Source organism: Dreissena polymorpha, chromosome 10, assembly GCF_020536995.1.
Source record: "Dreissena polymorpha isolate Duluth1 chromosome 10, UMN_Dpol_1.0, whole genome shotgun sequence".
Classification (NCBI taxonomy): Eukaryota; Metazoa; Mollusca; class Bivalvia; order Myida; family Dreissenidae; genus Dreissena; species Dreissena polymorpha.
Window position 1 is genome coordinate 58305852 of NC_068364.1, and position 17296 is coordinate 58323147.

At 35.3% G+C, this 17296-nt stretch overlaps 1 protein-coding gene across 1 annotated transcript; it reads right to left on the reverse strand.

Moving 5' to 3' along the window:
- Positions 1-407: 407 nt before the first annotated feature.
- LOC127849151 (heterogeneous nuclear ribonucleoprotein A1-like) lies at positions 408-16938 on the reverse strand. The gene is made up of 3 exons (XM_052381870.1): positions 16914-16938; positions 15822-15926; positions 408-679 (listed from the first exon to the last, which is right to left on the reverse strand). Exons 1-3 carry the CDS (start codon positions 16936-16938, stop codon positions 408-410), a joined length of 402 nt encoding a protein of 133 aa, XP_052237830.1.
- Between the last annotated feature and the right edge of the window lie 358 nt (positions 16939-17296).

Consider the following 17296-nt stretch of genomic DNA (forward strand, 5'->3'; position numbering starts at 1 on the left):
ATATAGCGTTTAATATTATCAAATGCATAACAAAACACAACAAATAAAGTAAAAGCAAGACAACAACAAACACAATAAGAATAAGTTTAAATGTTATTAAAACTCACACATATTTATAACAATGATATTTCTCCCATTTCATAACGATGACAGTCAGTTGAGCAAAATGCGTCTATGTATATTGTTTTAATTTGAAACACAGCGTAGTGTTATCACCGCTCCATGGGTTTTGTTTGTGCTGAATGTTTGTCCATGTCGTATTTCATTATTGTATCATTGAACTTTTTAGAATATAGATGTGTTTCGTAAATATAATCGCAGCAAATTTGTATAAATGCCGCGTGTGCAAACATAACTCGTTTTATTTGTAGTTTATTTATATACAAGCCGAAGCCATCGTCGCAGTATCACCATCCGCCCATGTTGTCACCTCTGCGTCCCATATTATCCCCCCAACCTCCACCACGTTCCCCCTGCCATCCGGCGTCCTTGCCTCCCCAACCGGCCTCCCTGCCGCCCCATCCCGCATCCATGCCGCCTTCCCAGCCGCCGCCCCAGCCCGTGTTATAGCCGCCGTCGTACATAGGATAGCCGCCCATTCCCCATCCGCCTCCCATCATTCCCGGAAATCCGCTCATCAGCCCCATCATTCCAAAGTCACCGGCGAACTCAATCGCATCTGAAACAAGTAATATATATTTTTTTAATGAAAACCAAAGTTTGAACTGCGATGCTTTTCTCTGAAGAAAATAGATCAAGACCAGGGTGATCGGTGGCGCTTCCTCTCAACCGATTATCATTAGTACGTATTGGAAAAATGTATTTATGCTAAGCAAATGAATTATAACGTATAAATATATAAATATAATATAAAAATGATTTCCATTAGTTAGGTTCACTGTCCATTTAACTCATACACGAGTATATAAGCGAATATATACGTTCGTTTTACATTTAACAAGTAAAACGCAGATTATTAAACACTCGATTAAAAGTTCAAAAGAAGTCGAACCATGACATTAACGAAAGTAAACGTTAATTCCTGTGCAAGTAGTTCGCTGCTTTTCAGCAGACCACTACTTTACGTGCGCAAGCCAGTTCACTATTTGCATTCGGTCATACAGCATATAAACACATTTGGGTCGGCAACAAATTCGAGAGCGCGTGTTGGTTAACTTGTTCTATATTACTTGGTTTAATCAAATAAGGTTAAGCAACACTATTGAAATTAATTCATCTGTGACCTGCGAAAATATGCCTTACGCAAAATACGACCAGTTGGGAAGCGCAACTCTATAGACAAGACTGCGCGCCTGCACAGGCTGGTGTGGACCTGCGCTGGCATCAGATGACATAGGGCCGCGCGTCAGACGTGCGATTCATTCACGTACGCCTTACGACCGTCGTGCGTCTGACGCATAATGCATTTCTAAAGTCAAACAAATCATACGCAGTCTTACTTAAGTTTCTTTAACAACATCATAAATGTGTACTAATGAGGCCACATGACCACATAAATGCATTTACAAATCAACTGACATATATAGAGATGATAGAGATGAAAATAAGATAATACTATATCACAGTAGCGCTAGTAAAGTTTTCCATATATGCGTTTTTTCCTCTCATACGTATATATTTCGCATTTCACTTGCTGTTTTGAAAATACAGGAGATACAAATAAGATCTGTTTTATTAACATGATATTAAATGTGATAATTAATGAATTCGACTTGAACAAGTAACACTCTCTACAAAAGAAGTTAAGCGGGCCTATTTTGGTCGTGTAACGAATTAAATCTGAAAAACAGAATTTGTATTGACTGTGCATTTGTCGTTTAAAAGCGAACACAAAAAGGGTACTTTTAACTTGAACCACACCAATAGTCCAGTAGAAAATTAAGTCTAAATTGAAGGCAGTACCTACTTTAATGTATATTATAAACAAGTATAGGAACTACACAATTACAAATTTAACTTGTATAAATTGTTATTTACTTTGTGCTTAATGTACTTACATCCATATCCTAGGCACAGACACAGGCACACACATATGGGAACACACGCCTTCATTGTATGCGATATTACCGTCTTCAAAAAGTATATGGACTGATGAAACCAAAGACAAATTACGTGTATATAAAGGCCTTATAAATCCCATTAGTTAGTCGACTATATATCTGGATATGGCCAGTATAGGCTGTGATTTACTGTAGTTCGTGCCGCTGACCATTGTCATATTTAACTTAGTTCAACGAAAATTCATTATCATATTAATAATATTAATAATGTTCGCAAACAAAATCCGTTAAGTGTCATTTTTACACTCTATAATTTATTTCGTTGACCTTGTGTACGTGGTAAACCTGATGATATATTTGATGCTAAAATAATACAATATTCACTTTACTCTAAATTGAAGAATAAGTTGAAAGTAATCCTAATCTATTAGTCCCTTCATGTACACGCACATCTGTAGAGCCGTCCATCTCACATCAGTGAATGCGCTAAACACGTGGGTTTGTATGTGGCACTTTGAACATCGCAATGATTTGGTTATTCATTTTGAATCAAAATACCTCTATTTTACTAAATACCAGCAGGTTTTTTTTAGTTTACGTCTTTTTTTATAAACAAGTAAGTAACAATAAAATTCTCATGTTTTATTGTTTTATTGCTGTATCGTGTAAATGTCCTAATATCAAATTTACCGTTTACTCAATGTCTATAATCTCAGCACATTAAGTTCATACCACATAGCATGTCGAACGCGACATAATTCTTTTTTTGTGAATACATAATGCGTTTGCATTAGCTGTGTGCACTAGCTGTATTACATAAAACGCGTTTTTGTTTGTCTGTTTTGTTTCACAAACAAATCGATGGACCTATAATTGAAATTTATGTGTTCATTAAATTATACGAGTTAAGGTGTAGTTTGTTATCGGAAAACCGATTGTCATGAGAATATATTAGTAATAATTCAAAAGCAAAAACGAAATAAGAATTACCGATCTCTGTGGATAATTGAACATGCAATAATTGGCACCATGTCTATGCATATTTGAAAATTATTTCAAAACATTTAAATTCGCACACAATACGTGCATACTTATCTTACGTTATTTCTGTCTTTTTTTTCCAAATGTCTGCGAATCAGACTGTTATGAATAGTTATGGTCTGTCCTCCTGCCTACGTGGTCTGTTAATCTGTATGTAATGAGCAATTAATATATACTTGTTCATACTTTATCGGTATGTATAAATAATGTTTGCCCCCCCCCCCCCCCCCGCCGCCCCCCCCCCCCAGTCTATCCGGTGTATCTAATCTCTTTATAGGAACAGACATTGTCTACCTTTCTACCTATGTTTCGTTCTGTTCATCTCTTATTGACAAAAGTATCATCCCTACCAACCTTTGAATGTCTGCTTATGTGTCTATTAATGATCATTTCTTGTATCTATTTCTGTCTTTTTGATTGACTGCCTATAATCAGTAAAGAAAGTCGTCTTACTATAATCCTATACCTTTCTCAGTTAACGAACAACTCTTTTCTGTCTTCCTGTCTCCCTGTCTTTAGTAGTTTGTAAATATCTGTATTTAAATTAACGTTTGGTATGTGTCTTTGCCTAAAGTTGTCTTTCAATCAGTATAAAGTCTATAAATGAATATGTCTGGTCTTCCGTCTCAACCATGGTTGTCTGTTTATATTTGTCTATAAAGGAACATATCGAGTTGTATGCTTATCGGTCTGTTTATGAACATTTTGTGTCTGTCTTTCCGCCTTTCTCTGTCTATAAATTTACATATGTTGTCCGCCTTACCACCGATGGTTGTCTGTCTACGTCTGCCCGTAATTGAATATTTAGGTCTGCCTTTTCTTATCTTGTATTACGCTTGTCTGTTTGTAAAGTTCTTCAATATTGGGTTATTTGTCATGGACTTACCCATTCTGTGATGTTTCAACTCAACTCAACTCAAACAATTTTATTGAAGTAAATACAGGCCAACGGCCCAAAAATACACAATATACACAAATTTTATACAATCACATAGTTGCCTTGTAACTATTTCTATCCATATTTAATTATACATTTTTAGATAAATAAATAAATACATACAAATTGGTGTTGTTTCTGGACCTGAAATGGCATTATTTTGATTTTTAACTTGAAGAAAATCGTCAAAATTCGAGAAATGTATCCAACCTGACTAATACCGTTATGCTCGAGGCGGCTGCGGTGGGGTGTTAACATCACATATTATAATTGCTTTTTTGACAGAAAATGTATTGCTCTGGTGTTCACCGGGAGTTCACATGGACATTAAAGACTTCTTTTTAACAAACAAAGGATCGCCTTTTCGTAAAGCAACAGTCCATTAATAAGGTTAAAAATAAATTTGGCATAGCATGCTTAGAAAAGCTTTCTATCGGTAAAAGAACACAGGTTCGGTAACTTTTATCGTTCTCGCCAAGTGTTGTTATAGTTTCCCATGGTTGGTGGTGTCTGGAGATAATTCGCATTACGTCAACACATATAAACAATGCTGCCTATGTTATTTGATGTGATTTATATTCTATTACCAAAACCTGAATGCTTGTTTTTAGATCAGCGACGAAAAGTGTAAGCTCATTTTTCTGATTCTTTACATGATGACCTAACACTAAACGAAAACTTTACCCAAACTGTTAATTTATATAAGAATTTCTTCATAAAAATCCAAATAACAATTCAATTTTGCAAAGTGAAGATAATATGCAATAATAACACTAACCAAAAATATGGGCATGTCATGGATACTTATATATATGGACCGTGCACTGTGAAAAAGGGTTTTAATGCATGTGCGTAAAGTGCCGTCACAGATAAGCCTGTGCAGTCCACACAGGCTAACCAGGGACGACACTTTCCGCAAAAAATGATTTTAGCTCAGAAGATACTTTCTTGAAACAAAAATATCATGAGAACGGAAAGTGTCGCCCCTGATTATTCTGATTACACAGGCTAATCTGGGACAACACTTTACGCACATGCATTAAACCCCCTTTTCAAAGAGCAGGGCTCATATATAGCTTATTATCTGGATTGATTTAAAAGCGTCTCTTTCTATTGATCAGTGTATATGGGGATTATCCTATGGGTCAGTAGTCCGTTTAAACGGTACCCTAAAATATGAAATAAAATTTTGAAAGCGTAAATATTATGTTTTGTTTAAATGCAAATTATAAGTTTTGATGTGTTTGCTTGACACACATTAAATACGCATGACCAGGCCCGTAGCAAGAGTTTTGAAAAGGGGATGCGAATTTTCCTATAAACGATTGTTGTTGACCATTGAAATAGCGAAGGGGGTAGGTGCGGGAGAGGCTGCCCCCCTCCTTCGGGGGGTTGGGGGACCTCCCTCTAGAACATTTTGAAAATGAGACTTTTTATCTGTATTTAGAGACGGAAGTTATAGAGCATTTTATATGAAATTTAACTTTCATTGCCCATGCTCAGTGACTGATAAAAAAATTTGGGTGCGAACGAACCCAATGCACCCCACTGGTTACCGGTATGATTACAAATGCAACGTCCGCAGAAGGGCGATAGCGATGCGTCATTATATTAAGTATTAAGTTGTAATTTGTTAGTTATGAACCTTATATCCTAAAAAAGTACACACTCTTTGAGGTCACCGCGCAATAATTGATATGGTGTCTAACTACCGAAACGTCAAGAGTCCGATTCCCACTGTCGGAGCATTCTTTAGATCTCATCGAAATTCCAAGTATTGGTTATATCATGGAAACGATATCGAGAGCGTTTTTAATTCGTTATTTGTATGATAACAGAAATAAATGAAAACTTAAGTCTCGATATTCTGCGATAACTCTAATATTACGAAAGCTAAAACTATTACATTTTGTAATAGAAAGAAAGTCTCGGGGACTAACTTGCTGTTATTGTCGCAACACAAACAAGAGACAACTAAATTGTCTGTCATGCGGCAACTCCAAAGAGTGTCTCGGATATATTAATGAAACTCTGTGTGCGGTTTGAGGTTGACCATATATAAATGTGATGGACGCTTTTTCAGTTTGGGGGTCGGTTAAAACGTGTGTTTACTTAGGTTAACATATTTAATTGATTCTAAAATCTCAATCCTTCACTACCTTAAAACGTACTCAAGAAAGGTTGTGGAAATATTATATCGCAATTTATTTTTCTGTCAGAATAACCTTCAATATCTCGAAACGTCCTTTGGATAGATTCATGAAAATCCGGTAAATTGTTCGTCGGTGCGTCCATCTGTCTGTCCAAAATTCTAACCCTTCAACATCTCAAAGCGTTCTTTGGGTAGATTCATGAAAATCCGGTTAATTGCTCGTCGGTGCGTCCGTCTGTTTGTCCAAAAATTCTAACTTTTCAATATCTCAAAACGTCCTTTGACTAGCCTAATATTGAAGAAACTCTGAATTTGATTTGGAGTCGCTTATTGCGCAATTGTTCAGTTTTGTTTTTTCGTCTGTCAGAAATAGTGGTTACAGATTTGAGTGAAAAACTTAAATCTGGATACGGCAACAGCCAAAACAAACTTAAGCTGTTTTGATGCAACTAAGTACACGGATAAAAGTCCACATTGGGAATATGCACGCTATTTAATTTTTTGTCGGAGGCAAATGTGTTTGCTATGTTTACAGAAATTGGTGAAAATTGAATTATTATTCACACAAAAGCTCAAAAAGTACTTACGGTTCATGAAACTCGTGAGCTTAAAATTATATGCATATTATTTCAGTATATGTTTAACGAATGTGCATGATATGTTTACACAAATAATTAAAAAGAAAAATCCAGATCATTCCATAACTAAAAGGTACATGTACTTACAGCTAGATTTATAAATCTTGTGGAGATATCGTACTTTATTTGACAAAACTTATGATAGCGGAATGTTGTATTCGGTGTTAAATTCTTGTTTACAATTGTATTAGCTGTTCGCAAGCGAACAACTAATGATAGTTGTATGCGTTGCATGTCGGTCTGCTCTTAACTACGCTAAGAACGATAACCAACGCATCTGCCTGTTTATACTTAACCACTGGTACACTGCATACAGTTAGTGTTTGTATGTTATCGAAAGTGATTAAAAGCTTGTGCGACGACATTGGCCAATTTGTCATTGAAATCTCTACATATTGGCTGCTTTCAGTGAAAACGGGGCTTAATGCATGCCAAATAAGTGGTGTCTCAGATTAGCCTGTGCACACTAATTAGCCTATGCAATGCGAACAAGCTAATCAAGGACGACACTTTCCTGTTGTATGCTGGTTTTCGCTTAAAGAGAGTATCTGGTACTGGGATGACAATTAATCCATATGAATTAAGCCATGTTTTCCCAAAATGAAGCTTACATTATCTTATCGTTTAATGATTTGAAAAGAAAAGATAAAAGTGGTGAAAACGTCAATGTAAACTCGCTGAAAAGGCAAATAAATATAATCACTTTAAATCAAATAAGCGACAAATGAGTTGTACATTTTTACTTTGTGGCATTTTTTAGTAATTATTTAACATGACATTTTCACAGTTTGTCATAAATGCTTAATATTGATATATGAAAACATTGGATCTCAAACGATCCATAAAAAAACAAGAAGTAAATTAAAGAAACATACAAAAGTTACCCTCAACTGGGCTCGAACCACTTACCCCTGGAATAAAAGTCTATCATTTAGACCACTCGGTCATCCGTGGTCATACAATGAAAGATATATTTTATACTTTATAATGTATAAGCAATCCTCGTAGTATGAAAAATATAACGAAGATAACATAACTGGAGAGATTATTGATTCGTCTAATTTTTTCAATTTACCAAAACGTGAAATGGTCCCTTTTTATGTCTTCAGACTTGCAAATTGAATGATTTCAATGCACTGTCAGATCTTACATCATGAATAACTTACAGGTTTAGTGGTTGCCTGTTAGCCTGGTGCCAGTAGATTTAAGCACAGGAAACTCAATTTCAAACGTTTGTTACAGTTGGGCTTAAAAGCAGGGCAAGTATCTTTTTCAAAGCTTATACAACTCAATCCAATAAAACATAGACTACAAATTGGCGACTATGGATCAATGAGGCCTAGGAAATGTTTCAATTTCGGCTCACAACAAGACATGATGCATTAAAAGTCTATCGTTTTGGCAAAATTGTTGCTCAATAATTTAAAGAAAATAAATTAAGTATTAGATACACATAACACAACATGTAAATGATTCTAGGCTCGTTATTCTTAGCAAGGCAACCATATTTGTAAAGATGGTTTCCAGTGCAGCAACCAATAGCGAAAAAAAGAGAGACATATTGTTGTCATTTTGTCTAAGTTATCTCTATAACATAAATATGAGGATCAATAGTGGACTCGACCCGTGCTTTAAGGCACACTCTTTATAAATTCGAAAGGGTTGTCTTCATTTCAAACTTGCAATATTAAAAGCTGTAACATAATTTTGAAAACTGAGTTGCGTCTAAGATTATGCAAAAGCGATCAACGTCAGTGCCTTCAGTGCTTTGATTTCGTGTTTGATGTAGTTACAGTATTTTACCACATTCGCCGATCTGCAATCGTTTCAATATCATTCATATTTTATTGAAGTTTTCGTTATTGATTGCTATCGGATCGCTTGTCTAAAACTAAACTCGTACCTTTTAATACAATGAACACCCCGGTGTTTAACGGTCACGTACACAGATCATTAGGGTATTTTAGTTTGCAAACATTAGAGTATTTACATGTGTTCGATACTCCAAAACAAAACGAAAAAGAAAACTGCAGTGGTATTTAATTTATATGTTTAAGTGCACATTTAAGCGTTGATATCTTTCTCACATCATTATTGAATACATAAATGATTGTTTTTCGAATTCTGGTCACGTAATTACTAAATGTATGTTTTCATTTGTCCATCACATTCCATTACATTGGTGTGTTTAAATCACTGAGGTAGTGCCACACAATGACGTGACTCGAATGTGTATGTCCTGCATGTACACATTTCCGGGCTCTATTTGCTCAACAAAGCTCCCATCAACCACGGATTCATTCTGCCGAAGGATGAGCCAAGTAATGGATTGTAACCACCCATTCCAAAGTGTTCAACCCTAGTCCCGGCCCTAATCCTGTACCCATCCCTAAGCCCCAGAGAAGTGGGTAGTCGAAGTCTCCGAACGGCATGGTCCCCTGAAATCGTAAAGTTGTTTAGATATTTAAATAGTTGTGTTCACTACATTCGAGATTTCCATCAGGAAAAAAACAACAACACGCTATTAGGCATTACGATTGTGCGCGCGGTGACTCTGCAGTTATTGCGTATGTTATTTATGTACACATGCGTCTTCGTTTGTATATAACGAAATAAATCATAGCCGAAACTTTAAAATAGTTAAAATATACATGAACCGAACACATGACGTTTTTTATATATAACATAAGGACCTTTGTGGAGTGTATAATGTAAAAGTTGAAAAGTGGAGTGTTTTAATTTAATTTATCATTTGATCGTTTGTCATCAACACACCACTAACTGTGCACAGGAACACTTCATGCATCTTGCCGTTACATTTATAAAGGAAGAAATAAATGCCTTTCTTGTAATTGTTCTTGTATGATGTTCTTATTGATAAGTCTTAATAAGTCTTGTATTTACTGTTCTTGTACCACACTTCTTTCCTGGCGATACAGTTCCTGATATACTTATATGTAAACACATGTGTGTAGGTACGGTGTAAGGAGTATCCTAGCTTTTATTAAACGCAATAAATATGATATTTTAGAAACTAATGTGAATCTTTGTTTAATCCAAAGTAAAATGTAAATAATAAAGATTTCGACCAATGAGTCATTTTGACATAAATACTCCTAATCGGATATGTAATTGTTTGTTGCAACTTATACAAACGGTGGTTTTATCAAGTTGTTTTCTTTAGTTTTCCTACGACAACAATAAATAGTTTTACTATCGATATGCATATTCATTTATATATTAAAATCAGTTTTAAGATACAAATATGATACTGGTACTTACAAATGCCGGTAACTGCCAACACAAGAAAACACATGAATACTCCTGGCATCATGTTGCCTCTACTTTCTAACTTCACTGAGTGGTCAGTACGGGATGACATGTTGTTATATCTTGGCCAGTAAGTGACCGTAGGCGAAGGGTGTGTGCAAACATATTGCCTTTACATGTTTGCACCATCAATAAAATAACAACAAATGTACAAAAAACTAGGTGTCATATTAATCAAGTGTTGTTGAACGCGTTCACCCATGACCTCAAATAATACACAAATTACCAACTCAACATCAAGGTCGTTTTGGATGTATTTCTTCATTATTTCATCAGAGAAATAAAATTAATTTGGGTGAAAGCAAATGTTGGTTTACGACACATGTAGTTAAATAATAGGTTATCAACACCTTATATCAAGTAAGGATGAAAATTAAAAAGAATGCACGATAACACGTTTTGAGTTTATACAACAAAATCAATCCAGAATATTGCATTCCATTATATGATTGAAATTATCACATGGACGTTTGTTAATTAAATATTTTAAAGCGGAGCATAATCAACTATTGTCTTGCCGCTGGCGTTCAAGAAGTGTGCAACATTTTAATGCACTATATTTAGTTGTGTATTAGATCACGTCCTAATTTAATACAGTTTTATTAAATGTAGAAACGATGTTGAAAGAAAAAACAACGCATCATGAATATCGTAACAAAATCCATTGTATTAAAGTGAAAACTTATTCTTACTAGTAATTTACGGGACGCTTGATAAGCTACTGTCTCCCTTTATTGAGTGTATTGAGATGTACAAATCTGCCTTAACTTTAATCCTTAAGAGCCGATATGATCGTTTACATGAGTTCTTCAACCCCAATTCGACCGACCATGTTTGCGTCATAGTCAAGTAGGCTAAAAACTCGGCATCTGGTCGTTACCGATTGCTTTGCTCTCAACTCAGATGAATGATTAAGAGCAATCATGGCTGTCGTTTTTCTTTTTACAAAATTGAACTAGATTTGGAATCTTGATTTTCTCCTGCCCTTGCATCGTGTTTTGGGCGTGCGTGCAGGCACAAGCACAATCAAACGATACGATATTACGATGCGAATTTGCGATAATTTATATCTCAATTTCTTTGTAATTTCGTTTCTTGGTACCGTGTGTTCCAGTTATCGCGTACTTCCACTTAAAATCCATGCGACGAAAGTGCGAACCAGCGAGACGCGCTAACTAAACTTTTCGTTTAGTGCTTACTATCATCTTTCATATTTGTACGCTCATTTTGTAAAACCACGAAGAAATTAAATGTTTTCAAAAGTACTTTTTGTTTTGCGTACATGTATGTTAAAGCTGACAGATTAAGCCGCGCGCGTACACATTTAAGCCACTTAAAAAGCCGCTTTGAAGATCATAAATACATACATGATGCAGCTAATCGATCACATAAGGCAAACTACAGCCAATTCCATCTTTGACCCTTATTAACAAAACCCATCCTATCACGTTTGCTTTCCGATCCGTGTACAAATGGCTGCGCAATATCTGGAACAATTTCACAATCCCTTGTTTACCATTTATCACGACTGAAAGATCAGCATACTGGATACTAACTTACTACACCTTGCAATAGAAGTTAAACTGCACCATAATGCCTTTGCCACATCTTATCAAATACGTTTAGATAAATTATTGCTGCTCAAAGCGCCAGTCAACACTTTAGCATGGCAGAAGATTGACAGACATAAACACAAACCGTTTTGTACCATTTTTCAAACCAAGCGAAGAGGACTCAGATGTAAGAAAACTTAATTCGCAAAAAAAAGGTAAATGTAAATCTCAGTAAAGTAAGTCCAAACTCATAAGTGTACTACTTGTAGACATACGCAATGAAAACAAGAGGTAACGTTCTAAGAACATAACAATAACATTTCCAATATGGCCGCAACACGACGGTACTTGCGATAAAACACTAAGTATCGAGGTGAAAGAGTTTGTCTACACCGAACCAATCCGGTAATAATATATTTCGACATTTAGTTGCACAAACGATATCGGTTCAATATATCTGATTTCAAGCTAAAATCAATTTTTAGTTGGTCGCGTAGCGACTAGCTAATGATGTTACTCAAATTTCAAGTCGGTTCGGCTTATCTACGGAGAGCCTACTACCTGCCACATCCGCGCGAGAAAGAGTTGTATAATTTATGCAACAGGTTTGAGTTCTCCAACTATATTCATTCACAAATGGAAACATTATATGAATATCGTGTTAAATGTAATAGTTTCGAACGGAGCTTATATAGAAAAGAATCAATAAACAATGATTGTAGTATACATGTCGCGGAAGAGATTGTTTATGAATGATTAAGATTGTTTATGAATGCTTAAAATAGCCCACTTTCTGCTGCGTCTTCATGACGTAGTATTTTTGATCATCCCATTCATTATCTGAGGCTATAAATAGATGCGGCTGCTGTTAAACAAGGGAGGGTCCAAATGCACGGGTGATAACAACGCAATAGTATCAGGTTACGCTTGTTAATCTGAGGCTATTAATAGATTCCGGAAAACAAAGCAATTGTATAAGGTTACGCTTGTTTATATTCTCATTTTATAAAACGTTGACAAACAAACAATTAAATATAACACGAATGATCTGTTTCGTAACCTCGTTCATGCTTCTACAGCGGGGATTTCTGGGAAACATTCTTTTGTTCTCAACAGATAGCGGCGATCTTTTGTATTTACGGGTGCTAACAACGCAATAGTAAAAGGTTAAGCTTGTTTATATTCACAGTTCTCAATTCATAAAACGTTGGACATAAGTTCACCAATAACTACAGGTAAAATATAGTAAACCTCAAAAATGCTTTATAATCGCTAAAACCGAAAACGACTAAATAGAACAATAAATATCTTTTTAAAATGTAGTCGGCGTAAACGCTGACTTTGAAATAAAGTTTGCAATTTACTTGTCTAATTAAATAAATAAAATGAAAACAAAAGTTTAACTATTGTGTTGTTTTTTCACTTATAAGTTGCATATTCACCGCATGAAATGTTTGTTGTCAGTGTCAAACCACACATTAGTGTAAGAAGATAAAAAATATACTACGGGAGTGCGCATCATAATATGCGTCTTCACATGCCTTATTATGAATATATTTCTTCACTATCGAAATATATCGTATGTTAATGTTTTATTTAAACGCAGTTTTCTTTCGACACATTTAAACCACACTTTCATGGCCGCGTCATGCGTAAATGGGTCTTCTGCGTTTTGACCAGCGTTTCTTAAACTCAACATGTGCATTTGCGCGGTATGGTCAGAGGCTATGCTGTTCGCTATAAAATCACTCAATATTTTATGGTCTCATTATGTATCTCCTGACCAGACTGAGAGATGAGCAGGCTGAGTGGGCTATATATATATATATATATATATATATATATATATATATATATATATATATATATATATATATATATATATATATACATATATATATATATATGCAATGCTTTTTGATACAAAATTGAATTCAAAATAGCAAACTTGTAAATAAGGGCAGCCTATCCAGGCGTTCAGGAACGATTTCTAGACGTGCTGAAGGAGTACGGAAAACATTGTGGTTGGATAATTCAACGATTTTCTTCTTATCGTGACACTATATTAATTTGGTAATAATTATTTTCTGATCTTGAAAGCAAAACTGAAATTCTGCAAAATAGATGTTAACGCGTAATAATAACTGGGCCAAAATTTGTGTCGCTTGAACATTCAGAGAGTAGTCCGGAATTCCTTACACTGAACAGTGCTACATCCTTTGCGCTGAGCACAGACTCAGTGATGTAGTCAAAGTTCAGAGGTTTTATCTCGAATCAGCCTAAGAAATATTAATATTCATGCGTGTCTGCTGGCGTTATGTTAAAGTCATTAAGATGAAAAGGTGAGTAAAACAGCTACGCCGAAAAAGCGCATGAGTGCTCTATACCTATGTTTAGGTCAGAGTTGTTGACACCGTGTGAACTGCTAGGGTTACAATTAATGCAAAAACAACAATGTACGGGTCAACAGGGCTGTCTTGATGACTACCTAATTCGGGAGTACAACGTATTGCTCCCAGATTGATTATTTATTTGTTTTCATCAATGATCTTCTTGCATATTTTGAAATTGGATATGGTGTCAAAAATCAAAAGTTTTGTAGAGTGAATTTTCATCTTGAAATTATATTCTGAGTGAGATTCGATATTTCAACAATATTCATTTAAGATGATGGTGAATGCAAATCGTCTATATATGCAGTTCTCACTGCCATTTTCATCATACTTTCTATGCTTTCAGAACGTCCAAAAAAGGCCATGTTGTTTTTATTCTGTCTATGTTATCTCTATGAAATAAATAGGATGATAAAAAGTGCACACAAAGCTCTACCCTTTCGTTATGACACACTCTTCATATTTGTGAATGGCGTGTGTTCATTTCAAACTTGCAATTAATTTTGAAAAATCTGATATCACATGATATCTAAAGTTACTAACCAATTATTGTATTATTATGCCATTTTACATACAAATATGTAAAATAATATACAACAGACAATTAGCGATTTACACCAGACACTGTCCACTCTGCAGATTACGCTATGAAATCATGCAAGGCTTCGTGCTCTCATGCAAGGCTTCGTGCTCTCATGCAAGGCTTCGTGATCTCATGCAAGGCTTCATGATCTCATGCAAGGCATCGTGATCACGTTGGTGGACATTAAAACTCCTCATCTTAGTAAACGGATGTAGATGCATATCTGAGGCGACCCTGGTCGTGTATGTCATAAGGCTCATTTTCGCATGACGAGGGTCAATTAATGGATTCGACGTTGGACAGAGAGTGTAAACATTTAAAATGTCGATTCCGAAATTAGCTTAATGTTATTTTTTTTCAACAGTGACGTTGATAAAACTTTTAAACGTATGTTAATTATTTGTATTATTAGATTTTGTCAACTTCAAAACTGTTAATCAAATAGGCAGGTCAAACTATTGCAAAGTGGCACAATAATCTCAGATGTGGGTGGAGTTGAAAGTGTTTTATCAGTCAGGGACCTAATATCACACACAGTTAGCAGAATGTTTTTGTATTTTCGTAAATCGTTTTCATAATATTTGAAAATAGTGCGTCAGGGTCTAAAGCGTAATTAAATAATGAATTGCGTTCAAACGTCGTGGCATATGACAGTTATGCAGCGATGGGCAAACAGAAGTTTGAAAGCGGAAATTGTCGTCGCTGATAAGTATGTGCAGACTGTCTTTTTAAACCCCTGTTTTACAGCGCAATGCTCATTTTATTTTTGCATCGCATTATTTATTACCAGACACAATTCTGTATTGTGGTCGCTATTCACTGTTCATTTATTGTAATAATATCGCTTAAATGTTCACTTTTAATATGGCCAGCTTTGAACATGCAAGACACACAGTTAACTCACAACAACAGAACAACAAACAGCATTTGAAAACATGTGATAAATGTGATATTTATTTAGGAATTTCAAAGTTTACATTTACATGTACATTGCGTCATTGGTATGACGAACTTGTATGTAGTGATGCCACAATTACGTTTCCCACAACGTCCCACATCTCGTATCTATTGATGTTTATTCACTAAACATTCGCGCCGTCCACGGATTCATTCTGAAGGATGAGGCCAGTAACGGATTGTAGACGCCCATGCCGGGCATCCCAAGTCCCATACCCATCGGCATCCCCATCCCGATACCCATCGGCATCCCCATCCCCAGACCCGTCCCTAAACCCATGTTGTACGGGTAGTCTCCGAAGTCACCGAAAGGCTGCGCATCTGAAAGCGGAAAAGTATTTAATGAATACTTGTGTTAACCATGAAAACTTTTTTATTGAATGTTTGTTCAAGTTTGCAATGGCATTGTTAGAACACTTTATTTTGTATTTTCCATTTTAAGGAACTCTTACTAATGGCCATATTATTGTTTTACTGATTAAAGTTGGCCGATAGTATTCATTGTATTATTTGTACTGAATGGAAGGAAAAGGATGTTGAGTGACGTTTAACATAATCATTTACTACAAGATTAAGTACAATTATTAGTAAGATGATTTCACCTTAACATGCTGAAAATTGTCTTAATTATTTAATATTATACTTTAAAAATGTGAAGTAACATCACTGTTATTGTAATTGTTGATACTTAAAAATAAATAGAAACACCGATATATCGATATATAAAATGATGTACTGAGTGACAATGATGCACACACTAAGTCACGCTTTTACAAATATAGCAGTCAGTCAACAGTGAGAGAATGGTTTCGGCATAGTTTATAACCAATGTTTTTATTATAATTGACCGTTAACAACGTGGAATGCTGGCGTTTGATGAGTCAACATACAAGTGCTTTTAAAATCGAGTTGCGAATATAGCATTGAGTCGATGCTTCCATAAATCTTCAAATCTGCCAATTAGTACGTTATCGTAAAACGTACCACGTTAGAATCACGATCGATCGTTAATGTTATTCGCAGAGATTGCTTTGGAACCAGCATAACAGGATCAAATCCACACCTTCATAACCAACATCGTGGTGATAGCCGAGCCATGTGGCACAATAATTTTCCCGTTGTGATTTTTGCTTTTTTTAATGAAGGTAACATTCTTTTACCATGAGCCCAAACGTATACACGTACTTGAAAATATAAATGAAAATGATACTACTTTACTGATTGTAATACTTAAACAAAAATATAATCCTACCAAATCTGTTAGGAAGTTATTGTGATGCGCAAATTGTTTACGAGAGCAAGGAATACAAAAACTCTGTGTGGAGGTTGCCATTACTATTATAACGGTCCAGAAAAATTGGCTAAATCTTATTAAAAAAAAAACTGATTGCGACCCGATTGTCAACTGACCAAATATCGTCCACATTTGGTCATTTCCGGCGGTGATTAATACATAAATGTATAATTTAATAAAATAAGTCAATACATAAAATTCATCCACAAATCAGAAAAGTAAATACTTAAATATGCCGTTATGAAAGCACAGTCATATACTCATATGTCATCATTTAATACACGTTTCTTTAGCCGTTAATTTGTAATATTTACACTGAGAGCTAGGACTATTTATAATGTTAAGATCACTTACGATACTTCTATAACAATATTTCATCCCCCGTTCAAGTTTCTTG